We start from the raw sequence: 15,098 nt of genomic DNA, 5'->3' as shown, positions 1-15,098 counted from the left end.
TCTCCCACCACCTCCGCTCGCCCCCCGCCCCCTGAAACACGGGGCAAGAAGTTGTCAAGATCCTCAACCTTTGAGCTGAGCCCTTCAAACACGGGAGGCAGCCCATTCCGTGCTGAGGATATCAATTATAGATAGGGGTTACCACCGCGGCTGAGGATTGCAATGTCAAGACGGCAAGTAGACAGCTGTGGAGAGCTGAGGATCTTTCTATCAGATGTGTGTCTCGTGCGCACACGCACACCGTCCCCTTCTATTGTTGTAATTTCATCGCTCGCTCTGAACTTCTGCTTCCTCGACTTAGCTGATGGCCGAGCTGTTCACGGGCCAAAGCTAATGGTGCCAGTGTGAGCAGCCGTGGCGGGGGTGACACAGCCGTGATGTCATTAATATTTAGCTTTACAGCGAACCCTCGGGCACAAGACGATGAGAGCCATCCATCTCCCGGGCTGTGTGAGAGTTCAGATAACAGACCGGAGGGCTGGGTGGGGGGGTTCGGCCAAGTCAGTGTAATACACAAAGCTCACTCTGGAAGGCTTAACCCTCCAAATCAGTTTGCACCGTTCAGCTGTGTGATGTGCTTTTCAGCTTCTGAGCCCATTACCACCGTCCACGGATCTCCAAAAGCATTATCCAGCGGCAGCAACAGCCGATGCCCGCAGCTCCGACCCTGCTGCAGCTGCTGCTGGTGTTCAAACACGCAGGCAGAAGTTGTTGGCTGATAGCAGGCGTTGTCCAAAATAGCACAGCTTCTGTAGATTGTGCTAGGACGTACTGAGCTTGAGAAAAGGGAAAGCAAAAACCTCTCACAGCATAGAAAACAAAAAAAGCAGACTGGTGGTGGTAGCTCTGCTGCGTCTTACAGATGCAAACACCCTGTTGTGTCTCGCTGTTTGTTACCTGCAAGACAAGCTGCTCCTGTCAGAGAAGTGCAGAAACTTCTCTCCCAATAGTAAGCCATGAATGACACCTGAGTGCAATAGCAGCCATTTGCTTAACAGCAGCAAGAAAAAAAAAGCGGTCGAAGTGACTGAAAGCAAATATTCTGAGCACAGTTTAGTGACATTATGTGTAATTAATAGAACTGCAAATATTTGCGTATGGATTTCTGTACAGACAGGATACAAAGAGGGATTTTCACCCATTACAAACATACTCCCGTGCTGCTGGAGGAGGATGGCCTGGTCGAATGCTGATGGGTTAAAATAAAAATCCAAAAACGAAGCATGAAATGTACAGACAGTGGCGGCAATGGTCACTTTTCACAGTTTGTGTTATAAAATCGCTCTTCTCTGCCACTGGCTGACGGACCAACAACAGTCTATGCAAGTCCAAGGCTGCAGGTGGATGGGCAGTTTCAAATGACAATGAAATTTTCTCCAGTGAGGCCACAACATTGACATATGAACACTTTTTTAGTTGATGTGACGAAATACTAAACATTTTTGGGACTAAGTTGCTTAGTTGCGTGTCCAGGAGTTATGTGCAATCCAAGCAGCAACTTCCAGGCCTGCAGTTTCTTGAATGGCCACTAGAGGTGGGCCCCAAATATGAATACCTATGCAACGCTATCCTGTGTTACCATGAAAAAGGCATCACCTCAGCTACTTCAAGTTGTAAGATAATACTAACAAAAACTAGGGAATCTGTTCACTAGTCTGCTGGGTTCTGTTTCCATCTGCTTATCCAATGCATTTTGCACACATGCCAACTCTCTTTTACGTTCTCTGTGGACAGAAGCCAGAAAGCTTCCAATAATAAAAATCTTGTCCTTTGTCCACATACTGTACATACTCATATTCATACATCTGCTTACAGGCATTACCTGTCAAATAATATGACAGTCTACAAAAGTCTGTGAGTGACATTGTAGCATTTATTTCTGTTACTAAATACTAATTATCAGGTATCTTACACAAATAGCTTTCCACGTTTGGTTAAAATGCTAAGCTGATTTTTTCCTGAACTCATGACCCTTTTGTTGTGACTCAAACTGACAGTATGAGCACAGTGAGACTGCAACGAAAAATTGTTTTCATATTAGGTCATTTATAGTTATTTTGTTGAACACTTCTTGTGATTTTTAGTGGGTTTTAAAATCTACTCACTTGTACTAGCTGCTCCTGCGTATCAAACTCACGGCAGCAGTTTTCCCAGTGGCAGTTTGTCTCGTAAACTACCTCTGGCTCCTGTTTGCTCTCATCCTTGTCCCCTTCCTCCTTCACCAAAGTCATACCGTCGGGATTGTCCTGAGGAAAACAAGTTTTAGCACAACAATCAGTATCATCGGCACAACATGCTGAGATAAAAGTTAGAAAGCAAAAGTAACCGTTTCCTCTTCCTGACATCCGTCCATGTAAACCTGTCACAAAAGCCATTTTTCACATGAAAGGCACAGCCTTGAAGGTTATTGGTTAGTGGTGTAGCCGCAGTGCCCCCGCACAGCTGACCTCACCTGGCTGCCTGGGAGAAAAGAGTACAGGGCGGAAATGTAGCGCTGAAAGCCCCTCTCTGTTTTGGTGGTTTTTATACGACAAGACTGGGGTGAGTATTTGAGGAATCTAACCCCCTCTTCCTTCCCTAGGCTGCTCTATTAGCCCAGACATATTTCACTGTCACAGCTAGATGCCGGAGTAGAGCAGGGAGTTGGAGACGGCTTTAGAGGAGAGCCCGGGCTTCCACTGCACACCTCAGGCTCTTTCTTCTGCCTGAGAATCGACCCCCGTAAGATTTTTCCTCCAGATGCAGACACTTACTCTTATCACACTTCTCTTTCTTTACCCCAGCCATTTAAATTCAGATTAAACCAAAGCAAAAACAATTTCCTACCAGTGTCCCGAAGATCAATGAATAGTTTTGCTTCGGAAACTGAAACTGATTAGAGGGGGAAAAAAGGGAAAATCAGCCAGATGCAGGTAAATAAACACTAAACTGTGGCTGTTAGGCTTGCCTATTGTTGTAGCCATGTTGGCAGGTGACCAGCAGCTATATGGGCTTGTTATTCTTAAAAATAAAATCAAGCTGGTGGGATTTTGCAGTAATTTGCTTCCTTTTTTCCCCAGAATGTGTGGAGTTCTCATATAAGTGAAAAATACCTATTGAGTCGGTAAATGAAAGCTAATTTTGATGTTTGCAGTTAGTGCGGGTGACTCCCACCTGTATGCTCACCACGCCCGGGCTCGGCAATTCTTCCTCTGGTTTCATTTTGGAACGTTTGTGGTGCATCGGGTCTCCTGTGCTGCTCACAGCGGATTCACTCGTTGGTTTTGCCTGTGAAGAAATATTTGAATATTTACATGATTACATTATTAGATTGTATTTCTTTGAGCCTAAAGTGTCACTGTCTCAACTATAAAGACTATACTGTACAAAAATCTGCTCAGACTTTTTTAAACTGGTCACGAGCAGTAGCTCTCCAGACTTTCTGAAGGTCTCTCAAAGCCTTTCTTTGGACATTGGCTGCTTTTTCACTGATTTTCAGTCCAGTCCTTGTGCCTGACCATTTTCAGTGTTTTTTTTTTCCTTTGTTTAGCCACTAGGTGCCAAACTAAAATAATGAGCCACTGTTGTGTCTACACATTACAGACAGCTTAGCAAAGACACATGAAGCCTCAAGAGAAATGAGGAATCGTGGCTTTCTAGAAGTCAGTCTTGAAGTCTTGAGGAAGTAAAACGGGGGGGGGGGGGGGGGGGGAGCCTGAGGTTTGTCATATTACACAACAACTGGACTGAAAATCAGTACAAACAGGTTTTATGTAATTTTTTTGTTCAAATCATTGCTATTATGTATGGAAGAGATTTAACAAATGGTCCAGTATCTACAGCCATCTGTAAAACACAGTGGCAGCTCTGTCTGTATTTCAATCAGTGGTGTTAGGGAGCAGGAATTATGCCTGTCAGTATGACAATAATGCTAAACACACTGAGAGTGCAGTGATGCATACCTGAATAGAAAAACACCTGGCGAAACACTATCAGTCATGGATTGGCCTCCCCAGAGCCCAAACCTCAACATTACTGTGAAATTATCTCATCAGAGAACAGAACAAGAGGCATCCACCATCCAAAGAAGAGCCTTGGATTACTTTCCAGAAGCCTGAAGAACTACTCCTGAAGACTACTTAAAGAAATCACAATAAAGCTTGCTAAAGTGAGCTCAGGATAAAAGCTCATTAGAATTGTATAAATCGTGTTCTTGCCTGGAATACTCTATTTCCATGTGTGTTTGCATATATATTTAGTTAAATAATTGCACCTATTTACCATTTTCTTAGCAAAACAAAGAAAATGAGGGGGGGCTGGCTTAAGACTTTTGCACAGTACTGTATATTTTTCCATTTCCTCATATATATTTTTTTGTTTTATTCTTTATGGTATTATTAAAAATGTATGCGATGCTTATAAGTCAATCAGTCATTTACTTAATCAGCCTGAAAAAAAAAAAAACAACCGTGGTTGAACCTTAACGATTCCTGCAAGTCCCAGACAAGAGCTTTAACCGAGCTAATGAAAAGCAATGCAATTCAGTGTATCACATTAGCTACCCTAATCATTGCAATTAAAAAAAAACACATGAACCAATTCAACCAATGAATGACCTGACTTTGGCCCTGGCTTAAATATGCCCTAGAGGGAATTCTTGTTACATATCAAGCTAGAAGAAATAAAAGAATTAACAAAGAGTTTTTAAACTTCTGGTGGAAAAAAACAGGCAAGTTCTTCTTTGACTTTCTATTCCTGAAAATGTTTTTTCCCATAATTTGGAGTGTTTTACAGAACTCTCCGTTCTCTCAGTCTCCTCAGCATTTGTCCAATATTTGATATTCAGCTGTGGCCTCAAAGCAATATTCTGTTGACTCTAGCAAAAGGGAAAAGGCAATTTTGGTGTGCCCGATTTGAATGAGGCCTCATTTGTGATAACATAAAATTCGAGGCATGGGACACAGCAGGGAGGATGGGTAATAAACACTGAATATTCACTTCAAATGCAGGCCCGCACATACAGTAAGGGCTGAGGAATGAGAGGAAAAAGTCCCTTTGGATCCATCCATCCATGTCAATATTCCCTCTCTATATTCTTGTTCTCTCTCTAGTGATTAATGGAGTCAGCAGTGGGATTCTATGCTAACAAGCCCCTTGTTGTTTGCTGCAGGCGGGTTCTGGGCCACGCTCGGCAGTCTAAAAACAAGAGACAACACAAGTAGGAGGAAACTCCCAGGAGAAGCACACATGGAGGGGGGGATCCTGCCTATACCACCTTAGCTCGCTGCATTTCCCTCAGATGTGGCTGGCATAGACGCTGCTATCTATTACCTGCAATGATGAATCGCAGAGGCACTAGCCATCGCTCTCACCTGCGAGGAGTCGTTGGAGATGACTGAGCGCTCGCTGGCACTGAGTCCAGATGGTGGGATGCCAGGCATGGGTCGCTGGGTGGCAAAGGCTGGTGTTGGGTGGATGAGAGGTGGACTGTGGCCAAAGGCAGAGCCAACAATGCCCGGCTGACGGCCCATCAGCTGCTGGTGCACATGCAAAGCCACCGGGGTCGGAGGGTAGGCGAAACTTAATGCTGGGCTGGAGAGAGCAGGGGGAAACAAAAAAATCCTCACTAAACTACTTCACTAAAAAAATCAGCTGTAAAAGAAATGAGGCACAAAAGGGGGAAAGATAGTGAGTAAATGGATTGTTCTGGATAGCGCCTCAATCCCTGAGGACAATCTGACAGGAGATGGTGCGGTAATGCTGGAACCACAGGACCGTCGACAAATCCCTGCCAATGAATGTTCAGCTTGTTAACACAGTGAATTATCATGTGGTCTGTGTAAGGCAGTATGTCATTCTTCCACCAGGCAAATGATACACACGATAAATAATCTGAGGTGTATCTTATAGCCATGTAAATTATTTTTTATCTACTGCAGCAGAGTTTGTTTTTTCCCCCGCTGTAGCTTCTTAACCTGCAACCTGAGCTAACTTTTTGTGGATGATAAAAATGCCAGAAGCGACCCAGAACCTCTCCTGGGGTCTGTATAACCACTGACGGACCTCCAAATAAACACAGATCTGTGTGGCTCCGAGCACAGGCCTCCATTCATTGTGCTCTGACGCTTTGCTCTCGCTGCGACCCATATTTCTGCTGATCTTATTACGAGCCGAGTGGAAATCAATGAGCCGAGACACATTTGGGGGCCCATCCGCTTGTCATATCACTCATCAGTCTGTTGGCTTTGGCTATTTGGGCCCTGACACTTGGACAGTGGCTGAGTGTGCAGCGTGATTGATCAGGCTCTTCTTACAGATTGCTGATCAATGGCTGTGGGTGGGGCGATGGATCTTTCCTTTTCCCTTCTCTACTCTGCTCTTTCGCTTCCCTTTGCTAGTCTCGGTTACAGAGGCGTGATGTATGTGATGTTTCCGTGAGGTGCACCGGATGACTGACACGAGCCGCCGGGGAGGCAGGCTGACTGGCTGGCTGGGAGATCGTCACCCACGCGGGGCCTTGACATGGACGATACGTACACACTTATTTCCCCACCACCCCACGCTTCTGGTACACATTTGTTGTACACACTGATCCTATTGAACTTTATGGAGTTTTACTATGAGCATCGATGGCATCGGAAACACCACGTACAGCATTAATCCTCCCCCTGGGGAGAGTCAGCTGTTCCATCCATTCATTCATTATTGACACATGTTAGTTCCAGAATGACCACCTTGAAAGAACCAAATGCACAAAGCCCTTCTTCAAAAGTGACTCACAACTGAGTGATTTACTTTTAAAGTAATGGTCAAAATCTTTAGTCCCTATTATGGGTCAATCCCACAATTCCTTTCATGGGAGTCAATCAATGTAGGCCAAGAGTATAGTAGCTTGTCTACTAGTTTGATCCCTCCTAACTGCATGTCGAAGTATCCTTGGGTAAGATACTGAACCCTGAGTCAGCCCAATGCATCTATCAGAGTTTGAATGTTGGGTTAAAACAGGGGAAAAGCACATGTGAATCGGGCTTGTATGAAAGCACTTTGTGTGTTACAACTGAATAGAAAAGCACTATAACTTCCACTTGTCCTTAATTAGACTTCCCTTTCCTCTTCACCATCCACATTTTCCACACAAATACACACAATACAAAGATATCAGACCATTCAAAATTCTAATAACAAATAAAACGATTAATCAGGAGCTATAAGAACATTCAGGGCAGTTTTTACCTGATGGCCCCAGCCGAGAGGTGACCGTAAGAGCCGCTGGTAGACGAGCTGGAGCGGGAATTGTTGAGCATGGTGACGAGGGAGTTGGGCGAGTTGCGGATCATGGTCTGCAGGTCAAAGCTGTGCTCAGAGAGGGGTGAGATGGGCAGAGGGCGTTTCCTGCTGGGTCGCGACGGAAGCCTCGGGCTCGGGAAACGAGAGCCTGCGGGGGATGAGGAAAGAGGTTGAGATTGAGCGCCAAGTATCTGGGTTTAGAAAGACCGGTACACTTAAAAATACACCCATATCCGAGCATCAGTTAAACTCTGAAAATGTTTGAAATGAAACGAGCATTTGCTGGTTTTTACACTTTTTTTTGCATCCAAACTCTAACCTAATCTAACCCCAACAGATGACATTTTTGTCAATCATCAGACAAAAGGCTCATCTGAACGAGTATTCGGCTGTCACTTGATGCACTGCTTGCATTTCATCTATGAGAAAACATGCCTTTTATGTTGGAGAAATGCTCCGACTGTGTATGGTAATATTTAATCAAGTCCAATTTGACTCGTTATTCAAATGCAATCAGTGTTGACTGGAAATACGAAAAAGGGGGTTTGAAAAGGTAAAAGGCGGAAACGGCGCAACCATTCTCTGCGCACATACAATGAGCCACGGGTAGAGATTAAAACATGACTTTTGTTGTCTTTTCACATGGAGATGTCACAAACAAGACAGAGAAAAACAGGGGGAGATGGAAGGAGGGGGAGAAAAAAAAAGGGGATGTCGTGCTTTGTGCGTGAACTGACACAATGACTTTGTGACTCAAGATTTGGAAATAAAACATTTTGAGTTATTTTATAAAGGCAAACAAAACCAGCTTAGGCAGCCCCGATAACCCCCCTCCATATTTACGTCCCCCACAATCCATCCATCTCCCAAACGTAAATGCTCCATCTCTCGTTTGACACATCCAGCGATTACAGAACGCTCCATTCACATGGTAATCACAGTGTGTGTGTGTGTGTGCGCGTGTGTGTGTGTGGATGCTGCTCCAGTGGCAGCAGTGGTGTTCTGGCAAACACAGGCCATGTAAGGAGAGCAACACGGCCTTAATAATGTCACTGTATGGAAAAGCCATCTTTTTTATGTGTTTCTGACGGGGGTCCTTCACATTGTTAAACACAGCGAGGAACACCGCATGGCACATCTGATTTTGCGCGTCCTAAATTTGACACCAGCTGACACTCCACGCAAGCAAGAGCGGCGAGCAAGAGGGAAAGCGTCTACTTGTGGTGAATTAGGTGAAGGGGTGGGTGGTGGTGTTTGGTGGTGGTGGGGGGGAATACAGCTGATGAGATGGGTCTGTGTCCCAACACTGCAAAATCTCATGGGAGTGGTATTTATTAATGCACAGCCCAAATGATAAATCAGCCAACCGGGGAAGACCGAGACAGAAACGTGCTGGCTCGTTGCGGGACTGTCCCTCTAATTTCCTCTTGATTTATGGACGGGGTGGCTGGTTAGTTGCCCCGTCATTAATTCTCACGGCCAGAGAGGGTTCAGACGGGCAAGACTGACTGGCGGTGGAAATAAAACGTGGCTCCGAAGCTGTGCTTGAACCGTCTCGAACACACCTGAGGGCCACATGAGAGGGATTTTATGAATATAGACTTTTTAGTATGATATAAACTTGATTTTAGAGATCCAAGGACGCTGATATAAACGAGTAATCTGGTCAAAATCTCTTTGTTTGTGAACAGCTGTTTGCTAAAACTACATTTTTACTTTATATTTTCTCCATCATTTCTCATAAATAAGCGGTATATTAATATTTAATACACAGTTTACAGTAAACAGTAATGTAGCTTTAGACAGCTAGAGTGTAAAGGACATTAAAAGGTTTATTAATTTTCACCGCGTCAGACATCATAACTTTTTCTAAGATGTATTTTATATTTAAAAAGCTGTTTTCATTGTTATTCATCTGTTTACACACACGTTTCCACTTAAAGGTGCCTATTGGAGAGTTATAGCAGTAATATAACAGTAAATATGTTTGTATGCTTACAGCTACCTTTTAATGTATTATTAATATTTATGAAATGTTTATGCTGCTTATGAATTCCAAACAGGAAGTCTTAACGTGCTACCATATAATTAATAGCTACAATTAATCAGGTTACATAAAACAGCTCTGGTGTTAAAAATGCTAAAATGCTGCTAAAAGCAAGCCTGTTTATAAGAAAAACAGCCAGCTGTTAGTGGAGAATAGCAAGGAGATTAAAGTCAGCTAATAAAGACCACAAATAAAGACTTTATGGCAGTGTAGACTTTAGTTTTAGTAATCTATGAGAGCTATGGTGCTAATTAGGCAGTATGAGCATAGACAATAGCCCATTAGAGCACAAACAGGCAGGACAGGCCCATTGTTTCATTAGCAGAGCGCTCTCTGAAGGTAATTAAACTGATTTGAAATTGACTAAAATAGCTGCAGTGTCGTACTAGCCCAGATTATCAGCGAAAGCCTCTTGACAGACGCCGCTCTTTGTATGTGTTTTTTTTTTCCTCTGAAATCCAACCAAAGCTTTAAAGTGTTAATATTTCAGGCGCAGGAACACACATTGTTGAAACATGATGAGTTATTACCAGCAATGATCACAGGCGATTTTTTTTTAAAGTGAGGAGCGCCGCATCTCTACTTAAATTTGGCCCTAATTGTTTTGTTTCAGTCTATTAATCTTAAAAAGTGACACAGAAGAAAGGATTTCTGCAGTGATGAATGGTGGGACATTCCAATTCCCACTTAATAGCAATTAATTTTCTGATACCCGCACAAGTTTGGCTAGTTTTAATTAGTTTGTTCTGAGGAATCGGGGGGAACTTCACCCCGGATTTCCATGAAAGCGGCGTCTGACTGACTAAATACATTCTCATCAAAGGGAACGGGGTGAGGCTGTCCGACCTTTCTAAGATTCAGTGTGCATTTAATTTCCTATTTACACTTTAAAATAACTCATTAGCATAAGTCCTCTGCACACAGACCTGAGCCGAACACATTAAGACAATAGCTCATTTAAATCATGTCAGAGGAAAAAGTTGCAGATACCTCCTCGCTGTGGTTGATCTATATATAGTGCAAGATAGGTGAGTTATGAAAGTGCAGTTTTAAGGGTTGAATTCCCACTGGGGCCACTCATGCTTAAATGTGCAGGTATGTAGGGATGAATGTGGTAGGCGTCTATTCACTTACGCTGTAAATGTCCAGTTTTGGTGCCTAGTACAGTTGACATATAATTCCCAATAAACTCAGAGCCACTGTAAATCACAGAGGTTATACTCTTAATGTCAATAAGGAGTCTTTGAACTTTTGCTTTTATCTGCTGGTTTAGTGTTTTAATTGCTAAGAATGGAAACCGCCTCAGCACCATTGGTAACACCTGCTTTAAAATCCTGGTGGTCAGGCAGAAATTTAGATAAAGAACAATTATTAAAAACATTATTAACCACCCATTTACCATTTACCCTGATTATGTTCTGTCATCTGAGTTTAGTAAGCTGCTCCCACCAGTACCCCAGTGCAGAACAAATAGACACTTAAAATCCTTCATTTCCTCCGCTTTTAGATCACTTACCTGTAGATTAACCTTTAGATTTTTTAAATCATTTTTAATGTCTTTGTCAATCTGTCTGTTTATTTTATGTATTTTTTCATGTATTTTACTATTTATTGCAATTTATCTCTAGACTTCATTCTTTGTTGATCTGTGCCTTCAAGTGCAACACTGTAGGTGACTAGAGTTTAGTGTGATTGTGTGAGTAGGTTGTGTGGATGAAGTACAAAGCTGCCCCTTTTGGGGGGAGTCTGAGTAATATTCAGTGGTGTAAAACCTTTCACTTTTTAACTATATTTAATCAGGGTTTTAACTTTGTGAACTGCAAACCAGATAAAGTGTGCTTAAGTGGATGAATAAAAGCCAAAAAAGAAAAAGCTGTCTATATTATTGACTATTTTTTATAATGAAAGTTCATGAAATACAGTATTTCTTATGGACGCAAAACAACAAAAAAAAGAGATCAAACAAGTTTTGGACGTATGTAATGGGGAATGTGTGTGAGGCAGTGTTTTAGTGTAATCCTAGAATTATTAGATATTTATTTGTTGTTTTATATAGAGACACACTTACTGTCGATCGCCTGCAGATACTCCATGTGCAGGGCGCTGGCACTGCTAGCCCCAGCGGCGGATGCCACTGACGGTAGGAGGTCAGACGTGTAAGGGCTGCGGTGGCCCGCCAGCAGAGCCATCTGGTGGTAGTACTCAGCTGTGGTCAGACCTGTGTGAGGGGCTGGAGGAGAAGAAAACAAAGTAACCAAAACATAAACTGATCTGCACCCACGGAAGAAACACTTAAAAGGAAAAAAAAAAAAGGCTGGGTAGAGGCGGAAGAGGAAAAGAGAGAGATGCAAAAGGAAGGGGAAAAATTATTAGCGAGTTAGAAAAACATGACAGGCTGAGCACCTGCACTGCGTTTTAAGTCTGCATTCATTTACATTAGATGATAATCAGCTCAGCAGAACAGTAATGAGCACATTAGCAACACCATCAAGTTTAGCAAAACAGCTGCACAGGGAGCATCACCTGAAGTGGGGAGCCTCACTGGGGATTACCGGATGCTTGCTCAGAGATTACAGTGAGTGTGCATTAGTGTTTGATTGATGCATTCGTGTTGTGAACACCAGAACCGATCGCCTTACAATACAATGCAGTTTTTAAACAGCCTTCGCTCTTCGTGCTGATCACCCGGAGAAAGGGCATGAGCGTGTACATGAATATATATATTTACTGTATGTGTGTGTGGTAAGAGTATGTGGGCTGGTGCATCCTTTGCCAAACACGGCGCTTGTGTGCTGTGCGCATGGGGGCTGCAGATGCAGATATGCAACCTGCTCCTCGACTCTGCACATTTAAACTCTGCAGGAAACAAAAGGCCTAAATCTGCCCAGATAGATCTGTGTGCATGTGGATACAGCCTCCACTTCACTTTCTCTCTCTTTCTCTACAATGTCTCTCTTTTTCAAGTCATTCCCTTAGTTATAGAGTACTGTAAGTCCTTGAACCATAGCCTAAAAATAAACATCTGGCGGTGGGCTTCCGTATGCAAATATTCTAAGAAAGAGAGAGGAAAAGACTAACACTGTGGTTTTGGATGCAAATACGGAATCGGTTCAGACCACTGAGTGCTGCAGATCTTTTTTTTTTCCCCCAATTGAAGAAATAAAGAGAAAATAAATAAAGAAACAGTGTATGAGGAGATTTCCTCTTAAGGCTGGCCTGTATGCCTGCAGAACGCATCCATGATTGGTTAAATGAATGGCAGAAAAAAATTCTAAATTAATTCGATCTGGCTTTTATGTCTTCAGTGGAAGGGGGGAGTTTCTTAATTGTCTCCAGTGTTCCGCCTTAGCTTTGCTTTTGCATTCAACCATAATGTGTCCCATTCAGGAGCCGTGCGCAGAAAAGAGCTTTGCAGAATTTCTAAATCAGAAACGCTGGCATCCGAGTGCGATCCTCGGGGCAAAATGGGGGAGTGGGGGAAGGCTGTCAGTGTGGCACTCAACGTAGGGAAGGCAGAGACATGCCTCAGGACTCCGTGAGCCACCGGGTGCTCCAGCACAACAATAGGAACAGGGGCGAGCCTAAGTCTGAACTCGGTCTCATATAGAAAAGAGAGAAATATTGAAGGCGGGAGGGGGGCACAAAAAAAGAGATGTGAAAGCAAATGTGTGGCAGCAAGAGGGTGGCACTAAATCCCACCCACTTTAAATCTCCATTAGATTCTGTTAATTAATTCATCATTATTCAAATGTACTTTTTGCTGGGAAAAAAAATCTTTGCATATTGAAGGAGGCTCCCTGTAAGCGCGGTGATATACTAACAACACAAAAGCTGATGGGTTAATTAATCACCGGATTGATTAAAGGAGTAATTAGGTGCCTCATTCACAATTCACAGCATTATGGAGTGAAAAGGGGATCATGTGGTAGGTTGGAGAAACTATTTTGATTTAAAGCAATCCGAGACCGGCGCACATTATTTTGCGGTAATGGAAAATTGGAGGGTAGAGAGTCGGGGCTTCAGTATATCGCTCTAGTGCACGAAAAGGAGCAAGGGGGGAGGGGGGGGGGACTCTTGGTCGTTACTTAGTCACAGCTTTCAACAGACCTGGATGAGAAGAGGTCGAATGCACGGGTGCAGAGGAAATGTCCCAGCTATTTGCCATTTCAGAAATACACTTCAGTGCAAGGTTGGGGGCTAAAGTGGGTCTCTGCTGCTGCTGAAGTACCAAAAGGCTGATGGCTGAGAAGGTGAGGGCCATAAATGATTATTGGGACATTTGGAGCTCTATGAGGTGAATGTAGATGTTTGGCAAATAAGATCTTACATAAAAATAAAAGATATTGTTTTTTTAATTAAAATATGACCAAAATCATGATGAAAATAACTCAATATGTTTATTATTAATTTAAAAATTTTTGTTCTTTCTCTAAGTTGCTAAGACTTATTTTATATATTTATGAAATAAGGTATAAAATAAATGAACTGCTACACATCAGATCAATTGACTTCCCAATTAAAATCTATATTAAGATGTAATATTGCTCTCAGTAGGATGCGATACGAATCACCCCCCTTTACACCACCAAACCGTGAACTTGAGCCCGACCCTCCCTCCGTGTGTGCGGTGTAACTGTACGTGACCCTGCCGCTCACTGATGCATCCTCCAGAGGTCTCCGACATGACTCACAGATCAAAAGGATTAGCCTCCCTCCAATCTGAGCCCCCACCCACATGGATGGCGCTACACTCATAATACTCCCATCTACCCGCTCCCCTCACTCAGATAGCATCTCGCCAACCCCTGGGTCTTAATAGAGATGGATCTGGTTGCCTCTCACCTGACCTCTTTTGATCTCGAACAGGAATTAAACGGATACACGCAACCGAGATTCCCCCTAATAGCAATCGAACCTCCGTAATCAATTCCAGCCGTTATTTTTAAGGGTCTTCTGAGGCCTTATCACCCTCTGCTGGGGCTGTGTGCAGCTGAGTGTGTGAGTGTGCACGCGTCATGCGTTGTGTGTGCGTGTATCAGTTTATGTTTCATTTTACTCACCATCTGCAGGGCTGAGGCCCCGGGTGGCTGACAGAACGGAGATGGAGGGGCTGCTGTGGAGAGAGCGGATGTAGTCCATGTATGGGTTGATGTAGGGGTGTGGATGGTGGAAGGGCGACTCAGCCCCCACAGACGGGTTCCGCTGGGGCGAGATCCGGATGAGGGAGATGTCGGAGAAAGCTGGACTGCCCGCCAGAGCAGGAGGCCTGCAGAGAAGAAAATATTAAGATAACATGACACATATGATACAAACTCAAATCACAGGTTTTCACTAAAGGCGTCACATAAAGGGGGGTGGTATCGTGCTTTTCTTTATTTTCTGGCATTTGAACGCTCTTAGAGGGGTTCCAGTGATACAATAAGGGATGAAGTAGTCGCTTAGTATGATGTAATAATGAGGAAATATCATTAAACTGTTGATCTTAGCCACAAATCTCTGGCCATCTGCACAGAAACCTGCACCCACCAACTTGCTTTAAAAAACATCTGTTTATGAGGGGCAGCCAATCAGATTAAAAGCTGACTTAAAATGAGAAGAACAAGGTTGAGATGAATATGGATTATTTGAAACTGTGACTCATGCAAAGCTACTCAAGAACCAAAGTATGGAGCTAGAAATTTCGGCATATTTTTTTTTTCTTTACAGGAAAATTTTTTGAATAATAAAAAATATATGTGTAGAAAGGAATATTAAAAACACATTGTTGAACAAATGTTTATCATTT

General features: G+C 43.2%; 1 protein-coding gene across 1 annotated transcript in view; it reads right to left on the bottom strand.

The window, feature by feature from the left end:
* gli3 (GLI family zinc finger 3) overlaps nt 1-15,098 on the bottom strand; it is a 96,292-nt gene that overhangs the window by 12,190 nt on the left and 69,004 nt on the right. The window contains exons 5-10 of the mRNA XM_005738903.1: nt 14,374-14,579; nt 11,382-11,543; nt 7,213-7,414; nt 5,352-5,571; nt 3,154-3,267; nt 2,106-2,246 (exon numbers count right to left, since the gene is read on the bottom strand). Of these exons, the coding sequence (XP_005738960.1) occupies nt 2,106-2,246; nt 3,154-3,267; nt 5,352-5,571; nt 7,213-7,414; nt 11,382-11,543; nt 14,374-14,579 (1,045 nt within the window). The remainder of the gene's footprint in view (nt 1-2,105; nt 2,247-3,153; nt 3,268-5,351; nt 5,572-7,212; nt 7,415-11,381; nt 11,544-14,373; nt 14,580-15,098) is intronic.

Source organism: Pundamilia nyererei, unplaced genomic scaffold (assembly GCF_000239375.1).
Source record: "Pundamilia nyererei isolate P.nyererei 1_Seehausen unplaced genomic scaffold, PunNye1.0 scaffold00087, whole genome shotgun sequence".
Taxonomy (NCBI): Eukaryota; Metazoa; Chordata; class Actinopteri; order Cichliformes; family Cichlidae; genus Pundamilia; species Pundamilia nyererei.
The sequence above is the reverse complement of the archived record's forward strand: the minus strand, read 5'-3'. Positions and strand labels throughout refer to the sequence as shown.